The following is a 21,641-nucleotide window of genomic DNA, read 5'->3' on the forward strand; positions in this document are numbered from 1 at the left end:
TTAAGTTCTTGTATTTGTTTTATTAACATTTACATGAAAAGGAACTGACGGTTTAAGTGACAGGATATGCAGTAAGAAAAAAAAAATAAACAAAAAAAGGTGGCAAGTTTAGAAAAAGGGAAAAAACACGGAACACAACAAGAGTGAACTTAAGCAAGCTCCTCTTCACCCTCCTCCTCGAACTCTCCTTCCTCCTCAGCGGTGGCATCCTGGTACTGCTGGTACTCGGACACCAGGTCGTTCATGTTGCTCTCAGCCTCGGTGAACTCCATCTCGTCCATGCCCTCTCCGGTGTACCAATGCAGGAAAGCCTTGCGCCTGAACATGGCCGTGAACTGCTCGGAGATTCTCTTGAACAGCTCCTGGATGGCCGTGCTGTTGCCGATGAAGGTGGCGGCCATTTTGAGGCCTCGGGGTGGAATGTCGCAGACGGCGGTCTTGACGTTGTTGGGGATCCATTCTACGAAGTAGCTGCTGTTCTTGTTCTGAACGTTGAGCATCTGCTCGTCCACCTCCTTCATGGACATGCGGCCGCGGAAGACGGCGGCCACAGTCAGGTAGCGGCCGTGACGCGGGTCGCAGGCGGCCATCATGTTTTTGGCGTCGAACATCTGCTGGGTGAGTTCGGGAACGGTCAGGGCGCGGTACTGCTGGCTGCCTCTGCTGGTGAGAGGAGCGAAGCCAGGCATGAAGAAGTGCAGACGAGGGAAGGGAACCATGTTCACGGCCAGTTTACGGAGATCTGCATTCAGCTGACCGGGGAACCGCAGGCAGGTTGTGACACCGCTCATGGTGGCGGAGACGAGGTGGTTGAGGTCACCGTATGTCGGCGTTGTGAGTTTGAGCGTGCGGAAGCAGATGTCGTAAAGGGCTTCGTTATCGATGCAATACGTCTCATCTGTGTTTTCCACCAGCTGATGGACAGACAGTGTGGCGTTGTAGGGCTCGACCACTGTGTCTGAGACTTTAGGAGAGGGCACCACGCTGAAGGTGTTCATGATACGGTCGGGGTATTCCTCGCGGATTTTGCTAATAAGGAGGGTACCCATACCAGACCCCGTACCTCCACCCAAGGAGTGAGTGAGCTGGAAGCCCTGGAGACAGTCACAGCTCTCCGCCTCTTTCCGAACCACATCCAAAACGGAGTCGACCAGCTCGGCTCCTTCGGTATAGTGGCCCTTAGCCCAGTTGTTTCCTGCACCACTCTGGCCTATCAGATGACAACAAATGGTTAGGAGTTTAGTTACTTCCACACAATGGGGAAATAGATCCATATCAGGTCACAATTTGCCATTCAAATCGTGTTCCGAGCAAATGCAGGATCAATTTTTTTTAATCAGACGTTCCAGCTAAACAATCAACAGCAAATAATTGCTCTTGGGTTCATATTGATTTTTTTTTTTTAAATTACCGAAAACAAAGTTGTCTGGTCTGAAGATCTGACCAAATGGACCGGACCTCACGGAGTCCATTGTACCAGGCTCTAAATCCACCAGTACAGCACGTGGAACATACTTTCCACCTGAAAAGACAGAGTCCAGACTTTTTAGGACATATCAAAATGCTTAAATACAGCTTTGTCAAGTTAAATAAATACAAAAAGGCATTAAATTCTGCTCACCTGAGGCTTCATTATAATAAACATTAATTCTGTCCAGCTGAAGGTCACTGTCGCCATGGTAACTGCCTGTTGGGTCAATTCCATGCTCGTCACTAATGACTTCCCAGAACTGAAATAAAATGGATTCAAAAAGGAGGAAGACATTTATTTTATTTGTTCTATTGACTTTTTTGGACAATAACCAAAGCTACTAATATGGAGTTTGTTTATAAAATCGATTTAAAAAAACAGGTTAATCCAATATCGAATAGCCAGAGCTTCCCGTTACATGAGCTCCACACTCGTAAAATGGAGTTTGCCAAGTCACCGGGGCCATTTTACATCACCGGGAGCTTAAAGTAACAGCTTAGTAGCACTACTATTGTCTTGAAATTTTATTTTGAACATTTCAAAATGCTTGGAAATTATTCAGATCCTGTCTCTGCTTAGGGCCTGGGGGTATTTGCGACATATAACGTTCCCGCACTTTTCCATGAGCTCAACCAGATACAACCGGCCACATAACGACACGTGATTCTTCCAAGTGAATCGACTCATTTGAACCGTTCGTTCACATCGATTCGCTTACGTCATGACTCTCGTACAGTCGGGAGACAACTGTAGGGGAGCAAAATCTCGAGCGAGTCGACTCCATCAAATCGTCACAAAGAACCGACTCGCCTGCGAATCGGACATTATGCCGGTTCGGCGCGGCCAACACCCTAAAACTAACGCATTGTTTCACCATTAGTTAATTCAAATCTTGCGGATTTTATAATTTTTTTTTTTTTTTTTTAAACAGACATTAAGTCCATTTTCGTCGATTCTTAGATGAAGACTCAAATAAGATATTATTTAAAACTTGTTGCGCGTAAGATTTAGGATCATATAAACAAATATAGCTTTTAGTAGTTAAGATTAAAGAATACTAATAATAAACACCACAAGTCGGCCAATATGAAATACTAAATATGTAATAGTAACCGTTTAAACTATAACAATTTAAGATTCTAAAACCCGCGATGATTAGCTTTCCCCCCAAAAGCCCAACCGGTAACGTTACTTGTATATTACATTTAAAAATTACATATATTTATTCAGTTCTTACCTTAGCACCAATCTGGTTGCCGCACTGTCCAGCCTGTAAATGCACAATCTCCCTCATTATTGCTTGTTTGTTTGTTTGCTTGACAACCCAAAAATGACTGAAACAAACACCAAACTCAAAACCCTCGACAATGCGGTCGTAAACCGAGATGTGCTCCTACTTATTCAGTCTGGGGAAATCGCCTACATTTCCATCATTCTCATTGGTCGCTGTGCGCCCTCTCCAACATTCTCATTGGCTCCTTTGTGTGCTCATGGTTATGATTGGTTCATCCAGACGGCGGCATCACTAGGCAGGCTTTACGGCCATTGGCTAGAAGAGCGGTTATAACGGCTCTTGGCATTCAAAATTCTCATCATAATTTTTTTTTAAATTAATTAATGCTTTCGTGAAGGAGGGGCTGTGTGAATATTTTCCAACACTTATTTGCTTGTAGACGAAAAATAAAACCTAATTGAAGACATTTTGACAGTTGAACCCCATTATTTGTCTCCCATGACCATTACAAGGTGTTAATTAATTTATATGGCAGTAATAAAGTAATAATGATAAAAACTGATAGGTTTAAAGTGTATCCATGAACCTAGTTTTGTGTAAATGAAGAAAAAGCTAAGAGCATAGACATACAGTCCAGTCACTGGGCTTTACTGTTGTGTACATGAGTGTTAAATCAGTCAGCTGAAAATAAATATTTAAAAAAATATTCCTGATGACAAAAAATAGCATTGTAAAGGTATGACATGCTATAGGACCTATTGAATTTTTTTTATATATATCTATCCCTTACAACTTCATTTTCATTCAATAATACACATACATTATATAAAGTACAAGAGACACAATCAGAATAGTCTTTGCATTTCTATATGATCTTTAATGTCTTTAAAAGCTGATATTGCATCAACATGTATCCTTAACCACTTAATGAACCTCAAGTTGATTTGGTTCACTGCCATTTGTTTCTGAACCCCTATTCTCTACCCAAGGACCTTATAAAAATAATATGAAGTGTGCCAAGGTCACTGGGTCTTAATACAAATTGTTTACCAAAATAATTGTTTTCTGTTGCAGAGAGAAATAATAAAAAGACATGCATGATTGCCATGCAAGAAGATTTACAAAGAAACAAAAACAAGAAAGGAAAAAAATCCAGTCTTCTCTCTGTATGTTTGGTGAGCACAATGGTTTCATTCTGGGTCAACTCTATAATTTCTTCTTTGTCTATGTGGATTTTGTGTAAAGCAGCGGCCTTTCCTAAACAATTCCTCAGGTGTGTCTTTGTCCACGGTCATAGATCATCCTCTTTGTTCAGTTCATGTTTTTCAATGTATCGTCTGCAGGTGGGGTGAACAGAAAGTAAAGAATCAGATTACTCAACTCGGCAAATAAATACAGCACACATTTATAATACAACAAACCTAATGGACACTGACAAACGACAGATTTTCAAACGTGTTACCTTCTTGCATATTCATATAAGGCTTCTTTTCTCTCCTGTAGGGTCATGTGTCTGTCTGTGGGTGATCTCCCAAAAGATTTGGCAGCTGGCTGTTGAAAGAATACGCATACATATTTATATAAATGTCCTGTCAGACAAAAGGCTTCAAAGTTACTATTTATAGTTAAATTCACCAATGTAGGCCATGCAAGAAGGCGGCCATTGTACTGTTTGTACAGAATAAGGCCAAACTCTAAAAACAGCACGCACGCACGCTCTTTGCGCAGCACCAAATGAGCCAATAAGCATGTCCAGACAGGTTATTAGGGCTTTTCACACTTGAAATAGTTAACCCTGGGTAAACGGAATCCTGGGTTATCTTGCTTCACGTTTCACACTGCTCGTAGTCTACACTCCTGAGTATTCATAAGCTGACATTTCACACTGTACTTTCCTAAACCCTGGGTTAACATTGTTATTTGAATATTTGCGGTGCCAGTGTCAATGATTGGATGCATCCTTGTATTGCCGACTGTTCTATCGAGTTTATACTAAAATGACATTTCAGAATGAAACGGTCTCTTCTTCACTCTAATTGTCCTCTCAAACGCTGAATTTACTGTTTATACACAATGCAGTTTTTCTGTGGACATCCGAAGCACGCAAATATGAGTACGCGATTGGTTGTCTGTTGCTAGCTGTAACATTCTAACACCACATCAATTAATGGTGCGTCCACACCAGACGCAAATTAAATGTTTAGCGCAAGTGATTTACATGTTAAGTTAATGCATGTTCGCGATTCACGCTAATGACGCAGCGCGAATTGAGCGTTTGACCTGTGATTTGCACGATCGCGCGAGTTGAAAAATTACTTTAGCCGCGTTTCCACCGCAGGAACTTTCCCCAGGAACTAGGAACTTTTGGGCTGGTACTCGGTGTGTTTCGACCGCAGGAACCAGGGTCTAAATGAAGTTCCGGGTAAATATTTCCCCTGCTCACGAGGTAGTACTTTTTCAAAGTTCAGGAACTTTCAGGGGTGGGACTTGGGCGCTGATTGGTTGAGCTCACGCAGCATTTTATTTCAACAGGCATTTTTAAAAGTCTTTTGCGAGGTTCGTTCTGCGTTCAGTAAATATCAGTCTTGCTCTTTCTGTCCAATGGCGCGCGTTCGTCTCAGCAATCGCAAGGTCAATGTCTGTAATAGCTGATAATAACATATGTTGTCTTATTTTAAATCTAGCTTTACGAGCTTTCAGAATATGCTTTAGTGTCAGTGCTCATCTCTTTTCCACAGTTTTGTTAATGACCTCTTTAGTAAACCAATACATAACCAGCAAAAGCAGCGCTGCTTGCATCTCCTCCACTTGTTATTGTTGCAGACAGTGTTGCACAAAAATGATTCCTGTCCGGGTTTATTTACTGTCCGGGTAAGGTCCCCAAGGTTTATTTTTCTCCATTAGGTCACCTGATGGGGTTTTGGTTTCACTGTCCGTCAGTGACTGGGAAGAACAGTCGCGCGCAGTCCCACGTCTCTGGACTAATTTGCCTAATCTTTACGGTACTTTAGACCGCAGTGGAAATGCAACCAGTTGCAGGTCTGGGGAAAAAAAGTTCCTGTAAAAAATTGTTCCGGGTAATTTTGGTGGAAACGGGGCTCTAGGCGGATATTCGCCCCACGTTAACCAATCAGGAGCTTGCTCTAGTTGTGACAACAGTGAGGACAAAATCATATGTGGATACCCAGAGCTGTACGATACATCTTCGTACTTTATAGAAACAGGAACAAAAAGGATCTTGCTTGGAAGAAAGTGAGCGAGGAGGTCGGACAATCTGGTAAGTTGTAAAAAACGCTCTTTACTCAATTTGAGCAATACATAGGTTGATTTCAGGGTGATTGGGACACTTTTTGCCATTGAGATGACTTGGAAAAAGAGTCCCAATCACCCTATTGAGACTACAAGCTAGATAAAGCCGGCAAATTGAGCATATTCGCTGTATTTTAAAACGATCCATGTCAGCCATTTTGAGCCGGCTGGCAGAAGCCCCTCCCATGACGTGAATTCACGTCTGTTGTGAAGTGGATTTCACTCACGAATGAAGCGATTAAACTCAAAATGTTCACGCGTCCAACTACGCGCGAATAGCATGATTTATTTGCGTCTGGTGTGAATGCACAGTAACACTGTAAAAGAGCTCCAGTGCAGTGTTTCATAACAAGGGGTGGGTACCGTTCACATTTTAACCTGAAATTCGGTGCCGGTACCCAACGGGACCTTTCTTTCTCTGTTCTTTACTCTCTGTGTAATAACAAAAACATTTATTTCAGTGAAAAAAACAAGTCCAAACCTCTCAATTAAAACATTTTATTTATTTAGAAATTGTACACACTTGACAAAATAAATCCCCTCTCTACCTCTCAAAACCATCCCTACAACCTCCAGTCTAGCTGTCACATGACATCACAGTGTCTCCAGTCCAGGATATAGTGTGAGCACACTGTTCCCTTTAACAATAAACAGTCACTGCCCTATGGCAGTCATTGACTCTCTAGTGAGGTAATGAAGTCTTCTCCGCCAAAGTGAAAGGTGATTTGCTGAAATCAAAACAGGGACGGTAATAGATGAGCGCCAGGCAATGAGATTGCCGTTTGCTCATTAGTTCGCCCCACTACCGGAGAAACTGCCATATCTTCTGCTTAAGCTGAATAATTCCAAATGAACTCTCTTATTTTGACAGGAAAATACAACAAAGAATATTGTAGTTTATCAACTCTGTGTGATCAGACTCTTCTCTCTTTCCGTGTGGGAGAAACAGTGCTCTCAGCAAAGCAACAGCGCATCGTGTGCTTTCACACTAGAGTTTACGGCATGTCAAATACAGGTATGCTCATATCCACTGAGCTGAATTGAAATAATTACAGATCGCTTGATGGAGAGCAAAACTCAAGCACTCAGAGTGTTCAGCAAGACGAGCGAGCGAAAATATATCTATGCTAAACTTATGCTTAGCCTCTAAAACACACAGGCGAGTAAAATCAAAGAATTTATTAAATAATGTCTAATATATTAAATTCGTCGCCCAGAGTGAAGATTAACTCGCATTGTTGAGGTGCACTGCCTTTGAACATGTTGCAGGGGTGACATGGTCTCTCTCTTTCTCTAATGCATCTTACTCTCACGGCCAGACTGTGTTCTCAGGTACCGAAATTTGGCACTGATTGATTTAATGTAAATCGGTACTTGGTAACACCGACGTAATTTGGTCGGTTCCCCTAAAAGTACAGAGTTCGTTTCCCTACCCTATTCATAACACCAGGCAAAAAGCGATGCTAACCCGCTTCTAAATCACAAATGTGAAATGTTCCTTTACTCAGGGTTAAAAGCAGTGTTTAGACCAGGGGCCAGTTGCATAAACTAAGCCATTATGTTAAGACAGTGTCTTAAGATCTAGTAGGAGCCACTAGCAGTTAGGCAAGTGGCATTCAGTCTTACTTTTCATATCAAATTAGGCCAGTCTATGTTTTTATGTAACTGATTTAAAAAAATGATGAACAGTCTTAAAGAAAAAAATGTATGTCTAACTTGTAAGACTAGTCTTAAAGGTTTATGCAACCGGCCCCAGGGGTCTCCAAACTCGGTCCTGGAGGGCCGCTGTCGAAGAGAGTTTAGCTCCAACCCAGAATAAACACACCTGAACCAGCTAATCAGTGTCTAACTAGGGCCTTGTAAGACACTGATTAGTTGGTTCAGGTGTGTTTATTCGGGGTTGGAGCTAAACTCTGCAGGACAGCGGCCCTCCCGGACTGAGTTTGGAGACCCCTGGTTTAGACCGACAATAACCCAGAGTTAAGAGCAATGCGAAAAGTCTTATTGAGCCAAAGAACCGGTTAAAAATAAACGAGTAAAAAAAAAAAGAATGGGACGATTTTAACTTTGACATTTAGAACCAGCTCATTCTGTAATTTTTTTTTAGTCAGACATGACTGAAATTCAGATGACTTGATTCATTCATTTCTAACCAGTTCTTTGGTTCAATAACTCATCTGGACATGCCTATTGGCTCATTCAGTGCTGAGCATACTTCGGATGAAGGTCTTGTGTCATCAAAGCGGAACAAAAGTTAGATTCAGTTCAATTCTGTGAACCGGCTCGACTGGTTACCCGATTAAAAGAACGATTCATTCAAGAACAAAACACTACTTGTTAAACAAACTTTGGCTAAAAAACTGGTTCCTTTGCCCCTGCATCTTTTCAGTGAGTGATGTGAGAGCCACTGGTACCTTTAAATTGGGTGTGTATGCAGACGAGGTGGAGGAAGCTACTGGTTTGGCTGGAGCTGAAGGTGTGCTCGCAGCAGCCTCTGAGTTGAACTGGTCAGTTTGCTCCAGCAGGTTGGTTATGGTTGTGTCCACACAGTTGGTCTGTACTGTACAGAAGAAAGAAAGGGGTAATTTAATGGGATAGGTCACCTAAAGCTAAACATTTGCTGTTAATTTACCCATCCTCAGGCCATTCAAGATGTAGGTCTTTTTTTCTTCAGTAGAACAGTAAAGAAGATTTTTATCTGAAACCGTGGTTCATATAATGCAAGTCAATGACTACCGTCACTTTGAGAGTAAAAAAAAACATTCAGGCAAAACTAAATTAGACGGATCTGTTAGCTTCTTACAGGAACACTCCACTATTTTTAAAAATAGGGTAATTTTCCAACTCCCCTAGAGTTAAACAGTTTTTAAATCCATTTAGCCGATCTCCGGGTCTGGCGGTAGCACTTTTAGCATAGCTTAGCATAGATCATTAAATCTGATTAGACCGTTAGCATCTCGCTCAAAAAATGACCAAAGAGTTTCGATATTTTTCCTATTTAAAACTTGACTCTTCTGTAGTTACTTCAGTGTACTACGACCGACGGAAAATGAAAAGTTGCGATTATCTAGACCGATATGAATAGGAACTATACTCTCATTCCTGCATAATAATCAAGGAGCTTTGCTGTCGTACCATGAGTGCAGCGGCGCAATGATATTACACAGCGCCTGAAAATAGTCCCCAGCACGCTCTCTGTGCAAGCAGGTTGTCCCGTTGGTTATGTTGACCGAAGTTTGCCTATTTTCAGGCGCTGTGTAATATCATTGCGCCGCTGCACTCATGATACGGCAGCAAAGCTCCTTGATTATTACGCAGGAATGAGAGTATAGTTCCTAGCCACATCAGTCTAGAAAACTTTCCATTGGGCTTTGTACACGATGTACCTACAGAGTCAAAATTTAAATAGGAAAAATATCAAAACTCTTTGGTAATTTTTGAGCGAGATGCTAACGGTCTAATCAGATTCAATGATCTATGCTAAGCTATGCTAAAAGTGCTACCGCCAGGAGATAAGCTCGAAAAGGGTAAAACTCAACTGTTTAACTCTAGGGGAGTCGGAAAAATCTAAAATAGTGGCGTGTTCCTTTAAGACCTCAATGTATTGTCAGGAGCCATGGGTATTGTGCAACTGAACATTATTTACAAAATTTTTGCCTGTAATCCACAGCCTCGGCAAACGGTCCTGAGCATGTTTACGAGCTTCCTGTCGCAATATGATGTACTATGCACAGGAGCAAACTCACATGCAAACTGATGTTGTGTGTTTACAACAGCGAGGGAGGACGCGTGTGTTGTATTGTTCATCAAATGTGCTTATCCTGGATGCCGCAACCTATATAAAAATTAAGATTACGTTTGGTTGTGGTATTTCAATCAGGAAGATTTGTCACAGATTCCTAACGTTTGCATTCCGCGTATACACCAATATGCGACAGGAGGCTCGCACTCCAGACTGTCGTGAACGTGCTCAGGACTAGTGATGCACCGATCATGATTTTACATGGCCGATTCCGTTTTTTTTTCAATAAAACTGGCCGATTCCGATACCGATTTTTTTTTTACTCAATAAAAGAACGAAAGTATACATGAACAAGATGTTTATTTGGTATTTAACAGGCTAAATTGGCTTTTGGCTAATGAAAACAAGTCCGCAATCTGAAATGAACGGGAAATTTAATTGGAAAATACAAGGCTGAAAGGTGAAATTAAAGGCAACAACTGCATATTCTGCAATCCAATGCTCACTATCTGCGCTTGTGCAGGGCGCGGAGAGGTAAGCTCGCGCAACTTCAGCTCGCGCAGGAAAGCGGCTCTTCATTCCCTTCAGCATCTCGTCTCTTCCCTCAGTTCTCCAGTTTCCGTTTGTAACAGTGACATGTGACATGTTCGTGTTCGCGAATTATTGCAATATAGGCGCGTATGTGCACGCGGGTGCACTTCTGGAAAAATCGGCAGAAAAATACAAAGAAAACGGGTTCCGATTTTTGGCCGGTCAACCGGTGCATCCCTACTCAGGACCGTTCGCAGAGGCTATGGATTAGAGGAAATAGTGTTGTAAATAATGTCCAGTTTCTAGCATAGACTGATCGGTTCGCTTCATAAGATCTCAATGTATCGTCAGGAGCCACGCATTTCCTGTATATGACTCTCGAAGTGATGGTAGCCATTATATGAATCACACCAATGGACTACGGTTTCAGCTAAAAATCTTCTTTACTGCTCTGCTCAAGGAAAAAAAAAAAGTCACCTACATCGTGAATGGCCTGAGGGGGAGTAATTCAACAGCTTCCCTTTAACCAAATCCATACTTAATGCTTAAACCCAAGAAATCAGCTTTGCATTAGTACACATATAATGGCACAGTTGCTTTTTTTTAAGCTTGTCTGAATAAATATTTCAGGAGATTTTATGTTAATGACTAATTGCACACAGCAAAGCATTATGTGAGGATGACATACACAGATCTCTGGTGATGACCGATAACGGGACGTCAGGCAGCACCTCTTTCACCTGCTGCACCATACGTGCCACTCGTGAGTCTTCGGCTCCTGCACTCGTGCCCAGGAAACCCTGCGCCACTGTGCGAGGTCTGGCACCCAAATCTGTCAAAAAATTTGTTTCATGTTACACTAGAAAACAAAATACATCATCTATACTGATCTAGTGATCTAGCTTTATGTATTTATACATCATAATTGCATTTCTCACCATTGAATCCGTTCTTACTTGAATGTGCAGTCTGAAGGGCAGTGTGTCTTTTCCTTTTGATGTGTTCGGCTTTGTCTGCTTTAGTAATCTGTGTGGAGATCACGCCCAGCTCGGTGGCCAGCAGCTGACAGAGGGACACAATGGACATTACATCAAACGACACACCGAAGTCAAAGCTTTGACATGGACATGAAACAGATCTGAAGGTTAGGCAGATGAAAAACTATGTCAGTGGACAATAAGATAATGGTTTGTTTGAACATGTTTTTAATGGTAATTCAACCAAGTATGACATTACCGGAAAATGGTTTCCAATCCATTTAATTTCAAGGAATTTCACAGAGCATTCATTACTACAGAAGCATGACTTGCAAACTTTCAGCAGGCAATAGGCAGAGGATCGGCACATGCATTTACACGCAATTCATGTAATGTTTTAGTAGGACTAATTCCATGTTTTTTATGATACCTGTCCAGTTTTTGTGACATGGACTAACACTACTCCAAAAGTTTGGAGTCACTAAGATTGTTTTAATGTTTCTGAAGTCTCTATGCTCACAAATACTGCATTTATTTAATCAAAAACACAGCGATAGTTAAATATTATTACTAGGGCTGTAACGATTTGACCAAAAATAAAAACCTCGATAAATTGAACATTTTGCCTCGATTATGATTAATAAACTATTATTTTGCTTTTTTTTTTTGCTTTCCACTTTTTGCCCTCGTAAGGTTTTTTGAGTAAGTTCCTGATAAGGTTTTTACTGTAAATATTTTCTACTACTAAAAGGTGGAATTCTTTTTCTAATGAAAAAGTGCATTTCTTTGTGATTTTAAAATACTTGAAGGAAACGGTTCACTTGCGGCAGTTATTGTCTATGGGGCAGATTTCTGCTTGTTGTACATCAGATACAGACACAGCTGGCCTACATTACATTTATTTGAATGCATTAATGAGAGAGTGATTGTGTGTGAGAATTACTCATACCGTCTCTATTCATTATGAAGCTGTGGTTTGTACTTCAAAAGGTATTAAAATCTATGCTATAACGGTTGAGTTTCTAAGCTACTTTAGTGACTTTACTTTAGTCACAGGACAGCGTTGACAATGAGTTTCTGCGCTCCTCTCTGTGCGCGATCTTCACGTGATGGGCGAGCTTCTGTCTGAGTGTTCATTTGTCACAATATATCAGGCATTAGTTCAACATAATACACATCTGATGGTCTAAAATCGCTTAATGTCCAAACTGGCAGACCTTAAAACACATACAAATGACAAAACTTTTTGAGGACGCAGGTGAAAGAGGTCTGCCTTCAGGGCGCGCGCGCTGTCAGAGACGCGACACGGCTCGGCTCTCTGTGTCACAGAAAAAAGCTGAGCACTGAACGGATATGTATTGTTGTTTTTGAATATTGCACAATCGCATTAAATGTTCAAACTGTCAAGCCTATAAACGCATTGTGTGTGTGTCAGCGCGTAGGCTTTAAAAACGGCAATTAACTTACCTGTATAAACATGCAGTTACTATAGTGATTCTGAGCATCTATAAACAAAGATAACTGCTCCTGCATCTCTCTGTGTGCCTGAAAACTGCACTTGATGTGACTGACGGGGCAGAGTCACATGACTAAAACCGAAATAACCGACATGGGAAAATTACGTTGGTTAGAGGTTCTGAATTTCGGTTTCGATTATTTTTCGATTAATCGTACAGCCCTAATTATTACAGTGTAAAATCCCCTTTTAAAATGTAATTTATTCCTGTGATGCAAAGCTGAATTTTCAGCATCATTACTCCAGTCTTAAAGGATTAATTCACCTCAAAATGAAAATGTCCTGATCATTTACTCACCCCAATGCCAGCCAAAGATGTCCATGTCTTTCTTTCTTTAGTGGAAAAGAAATTAAGTTTTTTGAGGAAAACATTTCAGGATTTTTCTCCACACAATGGACTTCAATTGCAACCAAAATGTTGAACGTCCACATCAATGCAGTTTCAAAGGGCTTAGAAGTGCTTCAAATGGTACTGCGCAATCCCAGCTGAGGAATAGGGTCTTATTTAACTAACCGAACGTTGAAAAAGTCACGCTGAACATGGGCGGAAGTACCGCCCCATTGTTTAAAAGTGTGGAGAAGGAGGATCATTAAAATGTTATTGTATGTTGAATGACATATTTAGTATTTAATTTATCATTGTTTTACCTGTTTTGTTAAAAAAGTGTTTGTATTAGTCTTCGAACGTTCGCTTTGTAAACAATGGGGCGGTACTTCCGCCCACGTTCGGCGTGACCTTTTCAACGTTCATTACGTAATGCCTGGCTCGTTGCAGACCAGCACAAGACGATCAATTGTGGTTAAAAAGTATATGCATTTGAATTTTTTTTTAGAAAATGACAGATCGTTTCGCTAGATAAGACCCTATTCCTCAGCTGGGATCGCGCAGTACCATTTGAAGCACTTCTAAGCCCTTTGAAACTGCATTGATGTGGACGTTCAACATTTTGGTTGCAATTGAAGTCCATTGTGTGGAGAAAAATCCTGAAATGTTTTCCTCAAAAAACGTAATATATTTTCCACAGAAGAAAGAAAGACATGGACATCTTGGATGGCATTGGGGTGAGTAAATGATCAGGAAATTTTCATTTTGAGGTGAACTAATCCTTTAAGTGTCACATGATCCTTCAGAAATCATTCTAATATGCTGATTTGCTGCTCAAAAAACATATCTGATTATCATCAATGTTGAAAACAGTTGTGCTAGATCATATTTTTGTAGAAAGTGTTACGATAGTGTAGATAATATGAGGGTAATATGATAATATGATGGTATCTCGGGTTTGAAAAAATAAAAGGAAAAAAGTTTTACCTCTTGGACTTTGCTGGCAAATTCTTGAAGAGATTCACCATCTTCTTTAGACAATGGTGGAAGCCATCTGGTTGAGAGCATTTCAAATCAATCACACCTTACATTTTTGTACAGGGACACTTAGCAAGAGTGAATAAGAAAGTTTATTCATTCAGAAAGACATGCTTCTGATTCTTCCTTTATTCACTCAATAATTATAACATTAAACATTAGCATCTACTTCTTCAAAATGTCAACATTTTATATAACTAAATATATTAAAATATTTAAAAGTGACAGTAATAAAAGTACTTAGCAATAGGCAAGTATGCACAAAAATTCAGGACTAAACCTGAAACTGTCGGCCTTATAAGCTTCATCTTTAAGACTCCTGAGGCTCTTAAACACTGAAAAGGTTCATTATTGTATTACCAGTTCTGGCCTGTCGAGAGCAGCAATAGAAGATTGAACGTTTAAAATACTGCCACTGGCAAAAGGAGAAACTGTAATATGTAGTACCTTACATGGTACACTGTGAACGGTACAAAAAAGGTCCACAGCAGCTCCTTCAGCCATGAGGATTCTGGTGTGCTCTGAAAAGAAACAGAGAAAGACCTTTTATATCATCCTAGATGCGAGTGTTTAACAGAACAGTTATGTGCACGTCGATGCCTTGATGCTTATTATCTATACATACTTTCACATACACAGCGTAATTCTCTCTACCCAGTTGACCATGGAGCTGCAAAAACAGGTCATTAAAAAATCGTCCTGGAATTACCATTACAACCATAAGCGCATTAACAAAAGACCGCCCACGTATACATAAAACACCTATCCAGAATTCAGTAACTCGCCCCATCCAGATGAACGAGTGTGAACTGCACCAGCTGTTTTCACATGTAAAACGGTAAGCAAATCATAAAAGAGGTCATTTACATACATAAGACTTAAAGCTACAGTACAGCGCGTGTCATTTTTAGAGCATGAGAGGTCGAAAACCTAAATTATAATTATAAAACTACATTTTATTATTTGTTTTTGATGCAAGAAAGCCTGGCAGCATTTTTGATTTTGAAAAACAATTTTATTTGGTTACTTTATTACTACTGTGGTACAGTGCAATAAGAAACAATTAGAACCAATAAGTATATGTTTAATGTTGCTTTAACAGAAGGGTTAACCCTTAAAGACCTAGAACATTTTTGGGGCGCCTGACTTGCCTCTGCTTTTCTCACCCCTTCTAGTAGTTAGCATCAAGTGTCATATATCATTTTAAACAGGAGAACATGAAGTTTCCATCTAGCGCATTTAAAGTCCCAATTTTGCATTTATTTAGTCTGAGAATGGGTTAAATTAATAGAATTTTAAGAAAAACGGCAGCGGTTTTTACTGTGAACTCAAACAGAACTTCATGAAGTTTGGATTTTTTCCTTTAGGAAGTTAGACTTGGTTGACTTCCAGATGAAATTTTGTCTACGTGTAACAATCCCTCAGCAAGTTATAGCCATTTATTATAATATTATTCTAGGCGTTTTTGAGTGAGTCCACTCAACACGTGGCTCCTGACGATACATTGAGTGAGTTTTGAGTCCAAAAAAGTTCAGGGAGTAAAGTAAATAGAAATATTTTTATATAAAAACGGAACACTGAAACAGTGTAAAACACAAACTACATACAAATAGAGAAATATACTGACTTTTGTGGGCTGTGCTCTGTGAGAGAGTGCTCTGCATGCGTTTATTTCGGTTTATTTTCATGCATGCAAATACACACCCACTTTCACGTTGTGTCAGAGAAACATGTGATTGGCGGTTCAAAAGACCAAACACTATGTTTATTGGTTTTTGTTGATGACAGTTTCAACAAATCTGGGCATGGGGGGGGGGTTTGGCTCAGGGGAACAACCCACATGTGTTTCCTTGACGAATCAATGCTGCAGACTTTGATGATGCATCCACGGAGCCTCTGAATAATCAATCGCGAGAAAAACTGAGATTTTACCTCTTTACGCTGCATTTCACAAATTGGATTAGCGGTTTAAAAGTTATTAAACATTTTAGAATGATAGTTATTTTTAGCCACGGGCATTTTTTAGACCGACTGTCTCGGTCTTTAAGGGTTAAATAAATAAAATACAACACACAATCACACTAGAGTACTAAAAGGAGTAGAAAAAAGTAGTAATGTAACGTAATAGAAATGAAATATTTTCCAAATAAGGTTTCACACATTTGTAAATGAATGTATATTAACTATCACAATATACTGTGAATTGCGTCTTTACTATGGAAGCTTGTTTACACCACGGAATAATAATAAGGTATATACTAAAAAAAATCTCACAAAACTGATTTTCTTTTAATTCTGAGAAACAAAAGTCAGAATTAACGAGATATAAACGCACAATTCTGAGTTGCAATGTCAGAATTGCAAGAAAATGTCACAATTCAGACTTTTTAACTCGCAATTGAGAATTGCAAGATGTAAACTTGCAATTGTGAGAAGAAAAGGTTGAATTGTGAGATATAACTAGCTGCAATTACCTTTTTTTAATTCTGTGGCTCAAACAAGCTTCCATACTTTAAACATACAAATATTTAGCTGCCTTTTAAAAGTTAAAGAATCTGATGTGGAGGTCAGTGGCATCAGCTGTAATACAGCAGCTGAATGAGTGCATCATATGCATACTCCAGTGCTCACTAAAACATAAATAATAAAACCATTTTGCAATGCTGCAATGGGAGCAAGAGGTCACTATGACTATATCTGCCGACATGTGGCAGTCCGTCTTTGTCTTTCTATTGCACTGTGAATCACTTATTATCAGTGCTGCTATAAATATCCACACTCACACAAAGATCCTCCTGTATGTGTTTACAGGGACTTGAGGATGGAAAAAGATCTGGAAACTCTAGACACGATTGACAATTATTCAGTCTCATTTAAATGCATGGGTGGATTGTTTCATAGGAAAGTGATTTACAGAAATGACAAGTGCAGAATTGTCATAGAAACTACAGATAGGATTACATTACATACACATTCAGAGCGAGAGAGGTAATTATGATCTATTATGTGCGTGACTTTAACCGGGTTACAAGAAAATACCTGGTAACTGCAATCATTCAACTAGAGTGGATTATAAAAAAAGGGTTTAAATGCAATTACCACAGCTATGAACGGCCTCTTCACCAGCAATGCCACAGGCTGGATGGAGTCAGACACAGAGAAAGCCCAAGAGCTGAGGAGAGAGAAGAAGTTGGGCTTTTAAAAATGGCAGCTGTCTTAAATGTCATTTTAAAAGCTAATGGCAAAGTGGGTGTCAGCTGATTAACAGGCAGTAAAGGCTAAACTGGAGGATCAGTAAAGCTAAGAGAGAACCGTCAATGAAGCTTAGAGAGGACCTGGCAACCCTCCCAGAACAGATCCACATTTTAATCACCAAAGTCTCACCATTAAATCACTCCTTACTTACCAAACATTATTTATATCAGGCACCTGACCATCTACGTACAGTACGGTCAAGTTTAAAACCCAAATCAGATATATTATAAATCATTGTAAAATGTAAACTATATTATCGCCTATACTGATATAAGTATATCCAACTTTTCAGCATATTGGGTGATATATACTATATAATAGGGCGGTATGGACAAATAAACCATATCTCTGTATTTTGTTGGCTGAATGGCAATATACGGTATATTTCTCTGTATTTTCTACATTTTTCTATTTGGATATAGAAAAAAAAAAAAAAAAAAACTTATTTCACATCCTGCCCAATGTTGTCCTACACACAATGTTCATCAGCTATGAAAACAAATACAGTGAATATAACCATGTATCCTATGCTTTTTATGCATTATGTGCACAAAAGGGTCAAATCACATTACATTCTAACATTACAATCTAAAAAAAATGATAAAAACAGAAACACAGACTACAGCAGCGTTACTCAAAGTGTGGGGCGCGCCCCACTGGTGGGGAATAGAGACGCGACAGGTGGGGCGCGACAAACGGGAGGAAATGTGGTCATTTTTGAGCCCATCTTTATTACCCCTTTGAGCGGTCCCACATGTGGGATTTTTATTTCGGTGCACCTGAGATGAGATGTGCTGCGCTGGTGGAAACAACATGAGACCATGACACCGCGACTGTCAAGATGACTCGCTCAGTGTTTAGAGTGGCGCGGGGCTGGCGCTATGCAACGCATCGCCACAAATGAGTAAAGCAAGCCAACACGCAAACGGCCGCAAGTGAAACAGAAAATAGGCTACGTCTTAGATGCTCAAAAACACAATCATCTTCATTAAAACGAATGAGACTAAATGCTCTTCCCAATGTTCAGGTCGCTCTCTCATATTGCGGTCTTTGATCTTGAAATGAGCTGATGAGCTCGAATGAGAATGAAATGAGATGAAATGAGCTCATCTGTTGCTTTCGTTGACGTGAACTCCGTTAAATGTGCATATAGCTCAGACCGGGAATTGAAGATCGGATTTATAATAATTTTGTAGATAGGTGTAAGGATAGGACAAACAGCATGTGCATGTGTGTGTGTGTGTGTGTGTGTGTGTGTGTGTGTGTGTGTGTGTGTGTGTGTGTGTGTGTGTGTGTGTGTGTGTGTGTGTGTGTGTGTGTGTGTGTGTGTGTGTGTGTGTGTGTGTGTGTGTGTGTGTGTGTGTGTTTTATTTTTTTCTCGATCAGCCCGTTTTGTTTGTGAGCGCCGTTGCGAGCAGCCTGCCTCAGCTTGTACAAAAATGCCTTTTTTAGGCTAAACGTTTAAATTAACATTGTGTTGCTTGAAATGTTTTATATCTATGGATTTTATTATAAGCAAGTGACAAGTCCAGTTTTGATTTGAGAGGCTAAATTAATCAAACATGTGGTTAACTAACTGTCGGCTGCTGGCCGCTTGGTCGTTACTTAAAATAAAAAAAAGATTTAACAAACAAATAAATGCTTCAAACATTTTTCTAAATTAACTTAGTAAAGAAACGAAACGAAATATAACTACTTTGACATTAAAAACAAAACTGAACTATTTTAATGGCTGCAACAATGTGTAGGCCTAATAGGGAGGATAAAAAATAGAAGGAAAAAAAACACGGGCTTCAGTCGGACTCAGGCTGAAAATTTTGATAAGCTGTCGGACACGGGCCGGGCTAGGGCCTCAGTGCTTGATAATAAAAGCACTCGCTCAGTGCTTGATAATAATAATAATAAAAAAACCTACTTTAGCTTTTCTTCTAAAGCAAAATGTAGCCTATTTCCGATTATCACTAAAGCTTTGAAGCAATCCGTGTTGTAAAATGCGCTAAATAAATGAAGGTGACTTAACATATCATGCATAATGTTTATTTTAGGTTTCAAACATTTAAATACACATAAGTAGGCCTACTAGTAAAACAATACATTTAGAGTTTGTAAAATAGGCCTACACACTGGTGTCACTAGACGCAGCAATAAATCCATTCAAAAATAATTTGCCGACGTATTATTCATATCAGATACACGTATAGGTAACTAAAAAGTTTACTATATTCTTCTCCCAGTTCACCGGTCACTTACTTGCATGTATTTCGGGAGAAACTGATAAATTCACGCGAATCTGACTGACAGGACTCTCTGAACTGCGACGCAAACAAACATAGGCGCCCATCTCACGTTATAGATCAAAATCAAGATAATTTATGAAGGTTTTTAAATGGCAAAACACACTCACTTGCACATATTTGAGAATTCGATTATTAGATTTTATGACATGGTAAGCAAGTTTGTCAAGTTCGTCTGATATATCGGCTGATATATATATATATATATATATATATATATATATATATATATATATATATATATATATATATATATATATATATATATATATATATATATATATATATATATATATATATATATATATATATATATATAAACACAACGCATATAGATTTCCCTTACATTAGTTATTTGTAGTTATTCATGATCCCTCAGCCTCTCTAAAATAATGTGATAAAACAAACAAGTTTATTTTTAAACTGCATTATGGTCAAAACAGAACAGAGGAAAATAAAAATATATTAAAGTTCTGATAAATAAAATGTATTAAAACTATGAAACACCAACACTCATAATGTGGTTGAGCGGTGTTTCATCCACTTTTATAATTTTGTCAAATATTAATTTATCGGCCATCATAAATACTGATACTGATAGTTTGGAAAAAATTTGTTGGGGCGATTGGGGACAGGTGGGGCTCGGAACCCTTCACTACCTTCAGAGTGGGGAATGGCAGAAAAAGTTTGAGAAACAATGGACTACAGTATATTAGGCTATTTTGATTACCCAGTTACAATAGTCCCTTTACAGTTACTGCGATCATAAAAATACACTTACTCACACCCTGAAGAAGGCTGTCTGTGCCGCTACGCGTGGGTTTTTTGCGCACAAAAACTATTATCGTCACTTTATAAAGTTATTGTAGAACCACTGTAGTGAGATGGACTTTGTAACGACGTCTTTAGTACCTTTTATGGGTCTTGAGAATGTAAAGTGCATTGTGCCAATGGAGGCCTTTCTGAGCCATCGGATTTCAACTAAAATATCTTAATTTCTGTTCCGAAGAAGGTCTTACGGGTGTCGAACGACATGAGGGTAAGTAATTAATGACAGAATTTTCATTTTTTAGGTGAACTAACCCTTTAATATATACACATTAATGCCACGGTTTTCTAAAGCTGCTTTGAAACAATGTGAATTTGTGAAAAATAAATTTGACTTGAATTGACTACAGCCAAAAGTAAAGAAAAAATAATGTTTTGAACCTGAACTTGAGGAGGCCGGTCCGGCCATTGGTGGTGTCCTCCTCTGGAAAGAGCAGGAGGGGTAAAGCGTTAGGAGATGAGCAATATCTGCAGAGGGTCTCAGTCAGCTCCGTCCTGCTCCCTACGCCCTGACCCAGCTCCATGAAACCCCTCGCCCAGCACAGGAACCCCACAGGGCCCTCCAACAGAGGCTAAACACACAGAGAAAGATGTAGCTGATTAGTTACAGCATAATGGTAGTTCACTAATTACACAGTTATGAACAAACAAAAATAGATAAAAAGGGGATATAGCAATTAAAAGTATCTTTTATTATTTTTATTGAAGCTGAATCAAGTAGGAAACATTGTGTAATGCATCTGAGCAATGCGTTCAAACGTTTGTGGTCAGTACGTTTTTTAAATGCTTTTGAAAGAAGTCTCTTTTGCTCACCAAGGCAAATAGTTGTGAAATATTATTACAATTTAAAATTCTAAAAAGTTTCTGGTAAATATATTTTAAAATGTAATTTATTCCTGTGATCAAAACTGAATTTTCAGCATCTTTACCCCAGTCTTCAGTGTCACATGATCCTTCAGAAATCATACTAATATGATGATTTGCTGCTCAAGAAACATTTCTGATTATTATCAATGTTGAAACAGTTGTGATGCTTAATGTTTTTGAGGAAACAGATACATTTTTTCAGGATTCTTTGATGAATATAAAGTTTCTAAAGAATATAAATACTTTGTAACATT

General features: G+C 39.3%; 2 protein-coding genes across 5 annotated transcripts in view; both read right to left on the reverse strand.

The window, feature by feature from the left end:
* Positions 1–2,957, reverse strand: tubb4b (tubulin, beta 4B class IVb). Its single transcript, XM_079838598.1, has 4 exons — positions 2,709–2,957; positions 1,622–1,730; positions 1,412–1,522; positions 1–1,210 (listed from the first exon to the last, which is right to left on the reverse strand). Exons 1-4 carry the CDS (start codon positions 2,763–2,765, stop codon positions 150–152), a joined length of 1,338 nt encoding a protein of 445 aa, XP_079694724.1. The 5' UTR covers positions 2,766–2,957; the 3' UTR covers positions 1–149.
* aup1 (AUP1 lipid droplet regulating VLDL assembly factor) overlaps positions 2,709–21,641 on the reverse strand; it is a 26,950-nt gene continuing 8,017 nt past the window's right edge. For 2 of the 4 annotated variants that reach the window (XM_079838601.1, XM_079838600.1), the window contains 9 exons: positions 20,902–21,092; positions 17,243–17,315; positions 14,591–14,664; positions 14,093–14,159; positions 11,226–11,349; positions 10,976–11,119; positions 8,429–8,574; positions 4,168–4,256; positions 2,709–4,042 (listed from right to left, as the gene is read on the reverse strand). In XM_079838601.1, coding sequence (XP_079694727.1) covers positions 3,997–4,042; positions 4,168–4,256; positions 8,429–8,574; positions 10,976–11,119; positions 11,226–11,349; positions 14,093–14,159; positions 14,591–14,664; positions 17,243–17,315; positions 20,902–21,092 — 954 coding nt within the window. In that variant the 3' untranslated portion in view covers positions 2,709–3,996. The remainder of the gene's footprint in view (positions 4,043–4,167; positions 4,257–8,428; positions 8,575–10,975; positions 11,120–11,225; positions 11,350–14,092; positions 14,160–14,590; positions 14,665–17,242; positions 17,316–20,901; positions 21,093–21,641) is intronic. The other 2 variants (XM_079838603.1, XM_079838602.1) reach the window with 1 other exon arrangement.

Source organism: Gobio gobio (assembly GCF_949357685.1).
Source record: "Gobio gobio genome assembly, chromosome: 16".
NCBI lineage: Eukaryota > Metazoa > Chordata > Actinopteri > Cypriniformes > Gobionidae > Gobio > Gobio gobio.

Coding starts and splice junctions, on each gene's coding strand:
- tubb4b (XM_079838598.1), bottom strand. CDS start 2,765: ATGAGGGAGATTGTGCATTTACAGGCTGGACAGTGCGGCAACCAGATT. Junction 1,523..1,621: donor TTATTATAATGAAGCCTCAG/GTGAGCAGAATT, acceptor CTGTCTTTTCAG/GTGGAAAGTATGTTCCACGT. Junction 1,211..1,411: donor ACCAGACAACTTTGTTTTCG/GTAATTTAAAAA, acceptor GTCATCTGATAG/GCCAGAGTGGTGCAGGAAAC.